This window comes from Solanum tuberosum, unplaced genomic scaffold (genome assembly GCF_000226075.1).
Source record: "Solanum tuberosum cultivar DM 1-3 516 R44 unplaced genomic scaffold, SolTub_3.0 scf00039, whole genome shotgun sequence".
Classification (NCBI taxonomy): Eukaryota; Viridiplantae; Streptophyta; class Magnoliopsida; order Solanales; family Solanaceae; genus Solanum; species Solanum tuberosum.
Genome location: NW_006238968.1, coordinates 29,229 through 43,325, shown reverse-complemented (window position 1 = coordinate 43,325; position 14,097 = coordinate 29,229). Strand labels below are relative to the sequence as shown.

Genomic DNA, 14,097 nt, shown 5'->3' with positions numbered 1-14,097 from the left:
GATCATAACAAGAAAGGCTATGAAACAACAACAGATTCAGAATTTAGATGTTGTGAGTTTAATTAGAGTTAAAAATCAAGTTCTACATGTATATCTCATTCACTATATGCTTGTTATTCACACACATATAAAATTCGAACTCCTTTCTAGCAGCGGGTTTGTTTTGCTAATTAATTAGTGATAGTTCAGATAAAAAACGGAGAGGGTTTGATTCCCCCACCTCATAGTCCCCTTCCCCTTTCCCATACCCTATTTTATTTATTTATATAAAAGATAGAAAACTTAAACACAAGATAGTTTAAGTATAAAACTCGCAAAAATATAACATTTCATATGTGTTTTTGACCATTATCTCATTATTATATTAAGATGAAAGCATTTTTTTTTTACTATTCCCTTTTTCCCAACTGATGTGGCACAATTCAAATATCGATAACCAAACTTTTTTTAAAAATAAATCTCTTGAAATACCATTTACTTTTTTGTAAATAAGGTAAAAAGAATACTATAGGTTATAATAATTGATAATTCAAAATATTTAAAAAAATTATAAAATTAATTACAATAAAAAAAAACGTGTTTGAATCTCAAAATTCGAAAAGAACGGAAGAAGCAAAAACATCCCTAACAAATCACCCGTTTATTCACACTCAAAAGTCGGAGCCCCAATTACGGAGTACCCGCCAGAACGCGCCGAATTTGAAATAAACCCTAGCCATCTGAAACCCCTCAACAATGGCGTTCACACTTACTCTCACTCACTCTCCGACCAATTCAATCTCACCGGAAACCAATTCCGCAATCAGAAAATGTCCTTTGTTCATCCGGAACTTATACTTCACACCTTACAGAAACCGTCGTCGTTCCATTTCATGCTCGGCGCAACAGAAGCCGTTTAAGCCGATGACAGAGGAAAATATTCTCGAGGCAGTAGCTGATTTCGACGGAGATGAGAAATTTGTACCTTGTTTAAGAACTTATGAGAACGATTTAGCTCGACTCACATTGGTTGGTGCTGTTGACTTCCAGCAGGCACTCACTGCTGCTGCGGCGGACGGTGGTGAAGCTGCTGGAGAACATATTGCCGCTGGTATGGATGCTATGGTTGTTGAAACATTGTTTCCGGGACCTTCTGATGAGCATAGTACTATTTCTACTAGACTGGTGAGTTTATGTACAAGTACTACTCCTTCTGCCCCAATGTAAGTGTTTTCGTTTGACTGGACATGGAGTTTAGAAAATAAAGAGAGACTTTTGAATTTCGTGTTTGCAAATTAAAGATGTGTAGTCTTTAAACTTGTAAGTAGAATGTTGGAATTAGAAAACTTACTAAATACAGAAAGAATGAGTCTTTCCGAGATAGATCAAAAAGGAAAGTAAGATACTTTAATTGGGACATTGAGAGTAATATAGTTGTGCTGATATTTGAATAATTAGACTTCACTTATGCATATCTAGACTGGTGAGCAAAATATTATTTTTACTAGACCGGTGAGTTTATGTAGACGTACTAATATAGTTGTGCTCAATGATGGAGCCCTGATTTTTACTAAGCGTGCTCAAAATACAAAGAGGTAAACACATGAAGAAACTAAGGAATTCAACATTACATTTTTACAGAAAAAATAATTTTGACATTATATGTATAGTGAAAGTTTTGGACAAAGGGTTGAACCCCTAGCAGTACCTCGGCTCTGTCCCTGGGTGTGTTGGGGATTCAATATCTACTATATATACATAAAAATATAATTTTGACATTATTTACATAGTGGAATTTTTCGATGAAGGCGGTTGGGATGAACCCCTTGTGGTACCCTGGCTCTGCCCCTGGTTTGTGCTAATATTTTTTTAAAAGTAGACTTTACTTGTGCATATGTTAAATCAGCTTCATTTGTTTAATTGACCTGAAAAGTAAGTTTTATTCTGTTTATCCTGCATCATTAAGCAAGGCCAAGTATTGAGATGATGGTAGAACTGCTACTTCAGAAGCACTAATATAAGTTGTGACTGATATTTGAAAAATTAGACTTTACTTGTGCATTTGTAGAAGTAATTTCATTTAATCTACCTAGAAGTAAGTTTTGTTCTGTTCATCCTGCATCAATAAGCAAGGTCTGGTATTGAGATAATGGTAGTATTGCTACTTCAGAAGCACTAATATAGTTGTGTCTGATATTTGAAAATTAATGCATATGTAAACTTAGCTTCATTTGCTTAATCTACCTAGAAGAAAATTTTGTTCTGTTTATCCTGCATCATTAAGCAAGGCCTATCTTAAAACAATGGTAGAATTGCTACTTCCGTGACCCACTGCTCGAGGCATGGAAATGCAAGGGCCATCTTCATATGTAGCTGATCTTCATTTTTTTGTGGCAAAGTTTCATGCCCTTGATTCTGTTTATTGCAATGATGGTTATAGTGTGTCTAAAGTTTGACATTCTGGCAGTTCTTACCAGCAAGAAAAGTTATGGAGAAAGCCCATAAGCTTAGAAGTACCATAACTAAAGAGATGCTTTCCGGGACGACGTCTACAAATATACTTGCCATGACATTTAGACAAGTAACGTTGCAACATCTTTGGAACTTTGAACTAGTACTTTTTATACCAGGAACAGAAAGGAATATGGATGATCTTGAAACACCAAGAGAGGTGGGGAGCTTTTTTAATGTTTCTATCTTTTTATCTTGTAATTCCGTTCATTATGCTCTTTTATAATGTCAAATTTATAATTTTTGCCTTGCAGGTGCTACATGATACTGATAGGTTGAGTTCTGTTATTCCTTTCCTATCAGCAGGTACCTCCATCTTTTGCCATCAAGTCATCAGATGAACGAGTCATTTCTGTTATTGCAGAAGTTATTTGTCTTTCTGCTCTCGAAAGCACAAAAAAACATTTCTTTAATGGAACTCCTGGTGGAGCCGCAAAGAAATTTTTCCCCTGGTTTGACACACATAAAAGCATTGTCTCAAAAGATTCCTCTGTTACTCTATACAACTTAATGGAATATGAGATAGTTGCAAATGCCAATGTTTTGCTCCAGAAATTTTCTTCCGAAAGGGCGAATTACAGACCAAGGGAGGGAAGATGGATGGGCAATTGGTTAACTTCAACTGCATACTCCAAACTGGAACAAATTGGAGGCCCTGAATTTATTACTTGGCTGAGTGAGTGTGTACCTGCTTACAAATTGCAGATTGATGCTGAGAAACTTGACAAAGTGAAATTTGAAGGGTGGAAGGAAACAACAACAAACACATGGGAGGTTTTTCTGACTCACTCCCAAATGGTAACTCCATGTTCTCTGCATTTCTGTTTCTTGCATCAGCTTTAAGGTTAATGAAATGTATATCATACAACAGATACTTCATCAAAAAGTATCATATAAAGATAACTAAATTAGCTCCTTTGCCTTGAGGCACTAGTTAGTCATGAGTTACTCGAATAGACATCACTTATCATTGGGGTTGATGATGTTTTAGTATTTGTGGACAATTATCAAGAGATAAATGCATTCTGTAAGTACTGTTTCACTGTGTTGTGCTTTGCTTTGTTGATTTGATTAATTCAGAACCATTAATTCTCCAATATTTATCTCTGGTTTGCCTAGCACTAAAAGAGTTTGAACCTAGTCACCCTATGGGGTAAGCTGATGCTTTGGTGGAGAATTTGCTTATCGTTAGGGCTGTTCATGGTTATGGTTAAAAAACCAAACCGATTAAAAAAATTGATATTTGGTTTGGTTTTAAATTTTGAAAACCGATATTATTTGGTTTGGTTTTGGTTTTACCAAAAAACAACCGCAAAAATAACCAAACCGAACCGATAAATTAGATATATAAATTATCTAATAATTTATATATTATTCATAAACAAAATATTTTTTAATTTTAATTAACTTAAGTCTAACTTCATCATTTTTTCAAGCCCAACACTTAAATTTTAGCCCAACTATTACAATCCTAAGTCCAAGTCCATCAAAATCCATTACTTTAGTCATTATCTGCCCTACCTCACATAAGATAGTCACACTTTCTCTTACTTGTATCACTTTGTTCGCTAATAATAACTCTAGTATTGCTTAATTGAACCGACAATAGCTTTCCTGTAGATTGTTCATGTACTAGGTGTTTGTGTCTATCGAGATACATATGCCCTCAAAAAATTATTACTTTCAAACCGAAAAAATCAGAAAAACTGAACCAAACCAAACCAAACCAAATCAACAATAACCCAACCGACGGTTATTTTTTTGTTAGGTTTGGTTTTAGATATTTAAAAAATCGATTAGATTGTTTTGGTTTTGGTTTTAACCAACCGATCCAAACCGAACCACGAACACCCCTACTTATTGTCTATGGCTATGCAATAAAAGGTTGAAAAGTTTGATTGCCTTAGTCTTTGGAAGATTTAACACTAGGAATGCACATATGAAGAAAAATGTCTTTACATTTATACTAGTGTCAAATCTTGAATGGTCAGTTTTGCTAGAGCCGTTTCTTGTTTCTCATTGGCCAATTGACTAGTTTTGCTTTGTAGTTTCAGCTGTTTGGGACTTTTATGTGTGTGTGTCTATATATATATATATATATATATAACAATTTTAGTTTCTATATACTCCTGTTCAATTTGTTTGTCTTACTTTTCTTTTTAGTCCGTTTAAAAAGAATGCATCTTTCCCTTTTTGGCAACTCTGTAGTTCCAACTTTCCACATGGTATATTTAAGACCACAAGATTAAAGACATTTTGGTACATTTTACATATCTTTAGTTGAAGACCACAAGATTCAAGAGTCTTCTTTACTTTCTTAAACTTCGTGCCAAGTAAAAAAAAGGCAAACAAATTGAAATGGAGGGACTCAGTAATTTAATGTGTGTGTTGGACTCTAATAGAAAAATTGGACTCAGTGTCACTCTGACATATAACTTTTGAGAAAGCACTCTGAGTTATACCTTTCTTAAAAGGTCTTTAGTTTCTTACTTATAGTTCCCTCTTTTGTCATGTCAAGATTGTTTAGAAAAAGTTGTAGATGCTAAAGATTTGACCACTTTAGTCTTCTAGCACCTTGGTTTTGGTTGTTCATACAGGTTTTTATTCCCAAAGCATAAGGTTCTAAAATTTGTAACCTTGACTTCTAATAGTGAGCCGTGTATTAGGTCATCCATTTTATTTTAGTTGATGAACCCTCCTAGTAGGTGTGTGCATCAATAGTGAAGGAATTGGAGTGTGTGAAGCCAATAGACTACAAACATCTCTGTCATCAAATGCTTATATCTCCCAAGATGTTTCCAAATGCTTTTCCTTTTTGGTCTGCTTATAAGACTCAGGTTAAGATGTGATATGATCTACTGGAAAAATTTCATTTGGAGTCCACACTTCATGGGCATTGTAATAATTATTGTCTTGTTTTACTTTTTCAGGTTGGTCTAAGTGACATTCTAGATATGTATTATGAAGATGTCTATACACTTCCCTACAAACAATTATCATCGGGTGTTATTGCAAAATCTTTCAATTCGCCATCTAGCAAGGTATGATATATAAGCTCTTTACATGCCTCTGCTTTATTTGTTATTATCTATGAATTGATAATTTCTTCTGTAACCATTCTTCTTTTTAAAATTTTAATTTGTAAACAAATACAGTTTTAATAAAGCACCCTCGTTGCGAGCTATTGCATAGGAGTGGGGGTTTTACCTTGTGCGCACCCAAAGGGTAGCGGCTGCGGATTTCCCTTGTCATCCAAAAAAAAAGCACCCTCGTTAGTTTGCCATTGAAGTATTTGAACTCCCTTTCAAAGTGGTTTGTGTTTGACTGACACATGAATCCCTGAATGGCTAGTTGGTATCTTCTTTGATATTGCCTTCCTTCACATTCATGCTTTCTCTATCTTCTGGGAGTATCGGACATGAATATAATTTTTCTTTTATTTAAATAATTAGTTCAAGTACAAAAGATGTCTTCTGGAACCAAATGGATAATAACATTTTCACCTTCTGGATTCTAGAGAAGCATTTCTATGTCAAAGGCAATCTCTATGGTCCTTGCAAGTGGAATTTTTCTTGTTGCTATAAGAATTCTTGGTCAACGTTATCTTCCTTATCTCCCGATTAGAAAGCACTATCATCCGGATGTTAATCCAGTCAATTCATCTGACATGATCTCTATTCAGCCTCAGTCCATGGAATCTTGCAAGGTATGGTTTTTATTTGTTCAAACACACCCTCAGTTCTATTACCTGTCATAAGAAGTTACTGTTTCTATGACCATGTAGTGGATGATACATGCTTTTGCATTATTGGCCACTTTTATTGTTTTTTACACTTTTAAGTTGATTATCATTTTACCCTAGGCGTTCTGTCTCTTTTTATCAGTAGGTAATATTGTTCAATCATCACATTGCCAAATGCTCTTTGTTTCTGTAGTTGGAAGATTACTGTGTCTCCATTGTTAGGAGAATCAAGGAATTTTATTGTTGGCCTGGAGATGTAGTGATGGGTTCTGGCAGCTCTGCTTGGATTGGGGAGCTTCCAATATACCTGAAGAATGAGATGGATTCCAAAGTGTTAGATCTCAATTCCAGCTCCACGCCATCGGAAGGAATTGAAGATGAGATGAAAGCAGCTGCACAAGATATTGCCAGTTATCAGGTCTCTTCTTAGGATGCAGTTTCTCTTTTTTATCATTATGAACGTAAAAACACAAGATTAACTATAATCAGGATAGACATGGTGTTGTGCTAGTTATGGTTAGAATCTAGGACAACGGAAGGCTTTGGTCTTTTGTGAACATTTAGCCAAATATATTCCTTTGGGAATAAGTGAGAAATGTAAGAGTTAACCACTGCATTTTATGGACAAACACAATTAAACAAGCTAGTTATCAAGCTTGAATGCTTGATCTAAGTTTTAGATCACGCAATAATCCTGTTCACAACTATAGGACCGCCTTGATAAATGATTCAAAATTTCCTGAAATGAGCTAATTGGAGTCGAATTTGCACTTTGAGTTCACGGAATTTCTGAATTATAAAATTTGAGTGTTGAAGATCCTACTGCCATTGCTACTTTTTCCTCAGCTCCCATCACTTCTGATTTTAGCTTTTAGCTTTTCTTTTCTTGTAAGGCCTTTCTCTGCCCTTTTTTAACTTATTTTTCTCATCTGGAATTCAACTCTTCTATAGTTGCCAGTTGAACATGGCTACAAATTTGTCATGAACGTTTTCAATTGGCTAGTTCATATGTTCCTGGAAGTTGTTGGTTTAGATGTGTTTATCATAGTTGATGTGCTTATATACGTATGCCAATCAGGTTGTTTTATCTGGGGATGGTAAAATTGTTGGATTCCAGCCTACAAGTCGTGTTGCTGAAAGTCAATGGGATGCAAACCCTTTAGTGAAAGAGCTCTATGGAAAGGAAAAGCTTTCTCCCGGTAAATACGAACATTCACACTAAGCTATTTCTTTCGATCAAACGTCTAAGCCTATGATGATGTCAGTTACTTAGCGAGGACAATCTTTGAATGCAGACTTGATAGAACAAGGTCTCAAAATAAGCCGCTCCAGTGATGCTGTTGTACTGGAATTATTGATGTCAACGAATCCCCAAAGTTCATTTGCTTTGGTAAGACCAGTTACTGAAAATAGTAGATGAACATTTTTGGCACCGCCCCATTCAATATTTGTACAACTAGTTACAGTGCTGGACAAGACTTTTTCCAGGTATAAAGGATCAAGGGAGATTTACATTTCTTTTTCGTTTCTTCTAGTCTGATCTCATCCTAAATGTGAGTTTAGTTGGCATCGCTGCAGCGTAGTGTGGTTGAAGAACAACCTTTGTATTCTCACGTTAATGCAAAAGTGAGTTAGTCACAATGTGTAGCCAACTTTCGTACAGACAAGACATAAAAGAAGACTTCCCACAAACTTTACTTTTGTCTAGTTATTGCATCCACTAACAAGGAAGCAGAAAACCATTTGGTGGAAGACACCTGGTCCATCCCAAACCTATGTTGCTCAGACTCTTTAAAAATCTTGACAGGTGCGTGTCGGATCCTCCAATGTTTACTTGAGAATTATGCTCACGAGCAGGATCCTAGCTTAGGTGCCCCTTTGCACGTCTCTGTTACTCTTAGGAAGCATCTGCCCCCTGAATCCTAATAAACTACCCAAGAAACTCCCAAGGATTGTTGTGCACAAATGTTTGAAGTTACATATTAAGTGAACTTCTCAACACAAATACAAGTTTTTGAGTAAAAACAATTGAGTTCTGCTGAACTCGCAACTAGAACTCTAGCTTTGCCCTCTTGGCATAGAAGAAGATAAAAGAAAAGAATGTGTTTCTTTTCGTTCATTTAGAAAAGAGAAAAAAAATCACCTTTATTTCTATTTTAGGTTGGTGAAGCAAAATGTAACATTCAGTCTATTGCAAACATTTTTTGTAACAAGAAAGTTTCCTTAGCTGAAATTCCCTTGATTTACAAATTACACATGAAAAATTTAAAACAAGTAAACTTTTAAGCTAAATGTACTTCCATCCCCCTTTAATTTCCTCCACAAAATAATATGCTATTAGTTCTTTTGCCTAACTTACATTTGTTGAAAATGGGATTTGATGTGTGTATGTATATATACTTGCATCCAAAGGCGGATCTAGGGTGGGTTCAACTGAATTCATTATTTTCTTCTCAAATTGTGTGTATACCAAAAACAAAGATCGTATTGACCATTCTGAACCCATTGACTCTAGATTCTGGATTCACCTCTGGATTGATCTTTTTGCTTAACCGGAACAACATCCACCCTTCTTAACAGCAGATACATCATCTTTCCCAATGTTAATTGTTTGTCCTCTTGGCACAGAAGTTGGATCATCTCCTATATCAAGAGCTTTTCGACTAACAACTCGATATATCTGAGTGAGTACTTCTGTGAAGGCGTTTTCAACATTGAGTGCCTCGAGTGCAGATGTTTCCATGAAGAATGTGTTCTCTCTTTCTGCAAAACCGCTCGATTCTCCTGTGGGGACGGCTCGGAGGTGGCGGAGATCCGCCTTGTTTCCGACGAGCATGACGACGATGTTTTGGTCTGTGTGGTCTCTGAGTTCTTTGAGCCATCTTGCTACATTTTCAAATGTTACATGACGAGTAATGTCATAAACAAGTAAGGCACCCACTGCTCCTCGATAATATGCACTAGTGATGGCTCGATACCTTATTTATGAGACATGAAAAATAATTAGATAATTCGAGGGACGGTAAGGGCGATATCGTAAAAGTAGTGGACACAATGATCATCTAACTAAAAATTTTATAAGAAAACAAAGAATCGTAACGTAGGATTGACATAAACACTTTTGTTTTTTACTACTCTTCCTTCCCTGCCCTAGTGCAAAAAACTAATCGAGTTAAAATTCTGAATCCATTACGATTTAATCAAATAAATAGAGAGAGAATTGACACCTTTCTTGACCAGCAGTGTCCCAAATCTGAGCTTTGATAATCTTATCATCAACATGAATTGTTCTTGTAGCAAATTCAACACCAATTGTAGATTTAGATTCTTGGCTAAATTCATTTTTTGTAAAACGAGAAAGCAAATTTGATTTGCCAACACCAGAATCACCTATAAGAACAACTTTAAACAAATAATCATAATCTTCATCAGCTCTATATGCCCCCATTTTTCCTCTTTTAATTAAATATTATTTATTTGCTAATGATGTTTTCTTTTTCTACATATGAATTGAAAAACAAACAAACCACTTTCTCTTTTTGAGTAATTTTTTTTTTACCTTTCACCCTCTCTTTTAATGATAAGCTCTTTCTTGTTAATTAGTTTTTTCTTTTCTTTTGGAGAGAGGGGGAGAAAGTGGGGGAGAGAGAGAGAGATTATAATAAAATGGATTAATGATTTTACCTCAAATGAAATAACAAATTACCTCTCCTTTTGTTTAGGAAGGATGTGAGGGTAGGAGTTTTTTTAATTTGGCATGGAATATTTTTGTAAAATCAAGCCTATAATAAAGATTCCATAAGAAGAATTAATTTAATCCGACTGATTAAATTAAAAATAGCTGAAAGATGTATAATTCATACATAATGTGTATGTTTGTGTATAATTAGTCTATAATCTATGTATACTGATTAGAAAAAGAAAATAGGAAATCTGTTCAGCTATTACGTGAAGATTTCATTCTAAAAAGCACATTGGTGGTTCCCTTCCTTTTCTTTTTTCCCTAGAAAATGTAGAGGATGAAGATGTGTTTGGTAGGAAGGAAAATGTTCTCAACATAAACTGAAGTAATCAAAAAATATTATCCCAAGTATATTTATATATAATCTAGGTAAGCACTGTGATGGTTTCGGTTGCACAGATAGGGGATGAGTGGGAGGCAACAAAAAGGAGACGATCAATGTGGATTGTCACTTATTATGAAACTTGTTTTCCCTGCATAAGCTGAAGTAGAAGTACAATTTATTCATTTCTTGTACCAATAGTCGCATTAATTTATGTCTAACGGATTTACTTACTTATTTTTCGACATTCGATAAAATAAATAAAAAACATTTTCTCAATATCATTTATATATAATTTAGGCAAATACAATGGAGTAAGCACCGGGGATGAGTAAGAGGGGGTGGGGAGGAGTCAATTAGCGTAAATTATATCTTGATGGCTAGTTAATCAATATTCACATTCACATTGTCTTATTCACAAGCATTTGGTATTTAACATGTTTTTGTATTTGAGATACTTTAATAATCCTTAATCAAATCGAGCAATTTAAATCTTAAATAAATAATTAGCATTGTTTAATTTTGTTATTAACATTTTAATTGAATTAGGACAAAGATTCATCTTCTTTACATGACATTAAAGCTAGATCCGTCTTGATTATTAATTTATCCAATGTCCGAAGCCAAAAGGGCAAAAAAATTGTCAAAAATTCCAAAAGGGCACATCAATTCTTCTGACAAAATTAACACCGTTACTCCTTTAAAAAACATAAAAATTGCTGCCCCAGCAGTGATTTTGTTTTTCAAAAAAATTAAATTGCTTCTATGGCAGCGTCAATTTTTTGTCAGAAATTATTTTAAAAAAATGAAAATCGCTCCACGTGTAGTGATTTTAGTTTAAATTTTTATTTTTTTAATAATCGCTGCCAAGGCAGCGATTTCAGTAAGAATTTTTTTTATTATGTTCAAATTGCTGCTAGCAATCAAAAAGTATACAATAAAAAAATTATAAAGTAACTCAATTGGGAAATTTTTTCTACTGAAATCGCTGCCTTGGCAGCGATTATTAAAAAAAAATATTTTTTTAAACTACAATCGCTACACGTGGATCGATTTCCCATTATTTTTTTAAGCAGTCCTCTCCTTGGGAGTAAAAAAAAATTTAAACTTTTTTAAGAAAATGGCTGCTATAGCAGCTATTTGTACTATTTTTTTTTTTGAGAAAAACGCTGTTGGGGCAGTGTTGTTAAAATAAAAAAATCACAAAATCGCTGCCACAACAGTGATTTTAAAGGAAAAAGATTTTTTTTTGGACGAAATCGCTGCTGGGGCAGCGATTTTTATGTTTTTTAAAGGAGTAACGGCGTCAATTTTGTCAGAAGAATATCGCTCAGTCAGGAGCGATTTTACCGTTTTGGTTAAAAAGAAATTGATGTGCCCTTTTTATTTTTTTTCATATTACGTTTGTTCAAACTCCAAATATACTAACTCTAATCCTGCGATGGCCGGTGGGGTATTAATTGTCCCACCTTGGTTGCCAAAAATAGATCGAAGACTTAAGTTCTCTATCGATTCAATCTTTAAAATTCTTAATATCGAACCTGTTGTACTTTCTAAGTTATGTGTTTAAACCTATTATTTGTTGTATTTTAACGGATTTTTACATAAAAAAACATTATGTTTCTCATCAAAAATATTAGATTCAAATGAACCTATAATTAAATAATTACATTCACCCATGTTGATTGCACAAATATATCGTGTCTTTAATTGTATAGTCTTACATAATACTTAACTTACGAACTAATAATTTTAATATTGTGTTAGACCTAAATTCCATTATCAGATACTTTCTAAATATAGTGGAGTAAGATAATTCAAAACGAAATCTTCGCCTTTTGTGCAATGTATATCTCTATACCCCTTTTTTTTTTGTAAAAATAATAGGTTTGGGTCCATATGTTTTATATGATTTTAACATCTAGTATTTGTAATTAAACACTAGCAACACAAAAAAAGTGGACATTGACAAGCCATATTAGTATAAACATTAATTTGATTATGTTACTTGAAATTTTCAAGTAGTGCACTATAGTTTGTCACAACTCTATATAAAAGGTAGTCTTTCAATCAATTGTATATTATGGAGAAATGTCAGTAGGGGATGTCTGGTAACTTTATTTAGACTTGTGTATATTCTTCCCCAATCATTTTCAATGTACTCCTGTTTTAATTTGTTTGTTTTAATTTTTTCATTAACGGTATTTCGGATAGGATAAATTAGTTTGATTATAATTTCTTTTATTTAATAATAATTAAATTAAAAAATTTGTTACAAAATATTAAAATAAGGAAGATAAGCGTAATATTGTAAACTACAACGAAGGTTAGTGTTATGAGGCCAAACCTGAGGAGAGCTCTCTGAAATTATTCCTTTTTAATTATATATTTTTTAAATGTTTTGAAGTTTATCTTGTATATAGTTTTAAATATATAAGTTTTATTTTATTTTTTTAAAATAAAGATTTTATATCCGAAGCCGGATAAAATATTACTCCCTCCATCTCAGTTTATATGACACATTTTGAATTTCGAGATTCAAACAAGTCTATCTTTGACCGTAAATTTTCATATATTTTTAAATATTTTGAATTGTCAATTACTGTGACTTATAATACTTTTTACGTAGTTTACAAATATATAAATTTCATTTCAAAAAAGTTGAAGATTTCATACACAAATTGCCGGTCAAACTTAAGCTATTTAACTCTCAAAAAATGAAAAATGTCACATAAATTGAAACAAAAGAAATAGTTAATTTGAATCAGGCCAATAAGATTAAATATGGTGTATTAAAATCATGGTGACGAATCGTCCTATGACGCTAGCATCAATAGCATTATATCATCACGATAATAATTTTATTTCATTTTAATTTTTTATTATACATATTTTAATATTTATAAATCATGATGTTTGAGTAAACACATATTTCAAATTGGTGTTAATATTCGCAAACATATTTTTCAAATTAATTAGTCAAACACAAATTACTAATTTCCAAATTAATTTTTCGAAAAACATTTTTGGAAAAAGAATACTTCTCAAAATAAGCTAAAAAACTTTTTGGAAAAGCCACACACACAAAAAAAGATAACTATGCGGTTTTTAGAAATTTGACCAAAATAAACTAGGCATAATATATAAATAATACTCAAACTTAGTCACAGTTAGTAACTAAACTTCAACTTTGAATATGCATGTCTAGACAACTTATTCGCTTCAATTATGTCAGTTGAACACTATAACTTACAAAATGAAGTGCAATGTTAGTGTAGGTGTCCACGAGAAACAATGTAACGAGTTGAAATATTTAGTTGTCGAAACCAAGTTAAGGGGTGTAGCTATGCAATCTCGAAGTTAGAGTGCTTACTTGCCAGTTATAGTACCCTAGTCAATTTCTAGTCTGTGAAGCTTAATGCTTAGTCAATTCTTTCAAATTTGTAATCTTTGAAGCTGTGCTTGGTATTCTCTGTTTGATTTTGTGTTGTTATAAGTAAACAATTTTTTCCCCATTAAACCTATGTTTCAATTTTAACTATTTTACTTTTGTTTTAGTCTTTTTAAAGAAATCTCGTTCACTTTCTATAAAGGAATGAATTCTGAGGTCTAACTTAACTTCAAAATCTAGCTTATGATTGAAGGATTGCCCAAAATCATATAAGGAGACCAACGACCTTATGCCTACTGATGTGGGGACTCAATCCTCTCCTACACGCTTAAGACTGGATATCTAGAGTGTGGATAATATAAGATTGTGGAGGGAAGGGGGGGGGGGGGGGGTGTTGATGAGATGATTGT

The 14,097-nt window shown here is 33.5% G+C and overlaps 2 protein-coding genes across 5 annotated transcripts; one reads left to right on the top strand and one right to left on the bottom strand.

The window, feature by feature from the left end:
* The first annotated feature begins 644 nt into the window (after window positions 1–644).
* On the top strand, window positions 645–8,930 carry LOC102593547 (uncharacterized). 4 transcript variants are annotated; one of them, XR_366974.2, is made up of 9 exons: window positions 645–1,164; window positions 2,447–2,650; window positions 2,794–3,288; window positions 5,421–5,531; window positions 6,008–6,196; window positions 6,426–6,650; window positions 7,311–7,431; window positions 7,528–7,720; window positions 8,861–8,930. XR_366974.2 is itself a non-coding variant. In XM_006343156.2 (8 exons), the coding sequence occupies exons 1-8, from the start codon at window positions 736–738 to the stop codon at window positions 7,650–7,652; spliced, it is 1,896 nt and encodes a 631-aa protein (XP_006343218.1). In that variant the 5' UTR covers window positions 645–735; the 3' UTR covers window positions 7,653–7,755. The 4 variants fall into 4 exon arrangements, 2 of the variants coding, with proteins under 2 accessions (XP_006343218.1, XP_006343217.1); XR_001472986.1 differs by lacking the exon at window positions 8,861–8,930 and adding an exon at window positions 7,796–7,843; XM_006343156.2 differs by lacking the exon at window positions 8,861–8,930 and having other exon boundaries at window positions 2,797–3,288; window positions 7,528–7,755.
* Window positions 8,779–9,780, bottom strand: LOC102594186 (ras-related protein RABA1f-like). The gene is made up of 2 exons (XM_006343157.2): window positions 9,460–9,780; window positions 8,779–9,210 (listed from the first exon to the last, which is right to left on the bottom strand). The coding sequence occupies exons 1-2, from the start codon at window positions 9,678–9,680 to the stop codon at window positions 8,781–8,783; spliced, it is 651 nt and encodes a 216-aa protein (XP_006343219.1). The 5' UTR covers window positions 9,681–9,780; the 3' UTR covers window positions 8,779–8,780.
* Window positions 9,781–14,097: the final 4,317 nt, after the last annotated feature.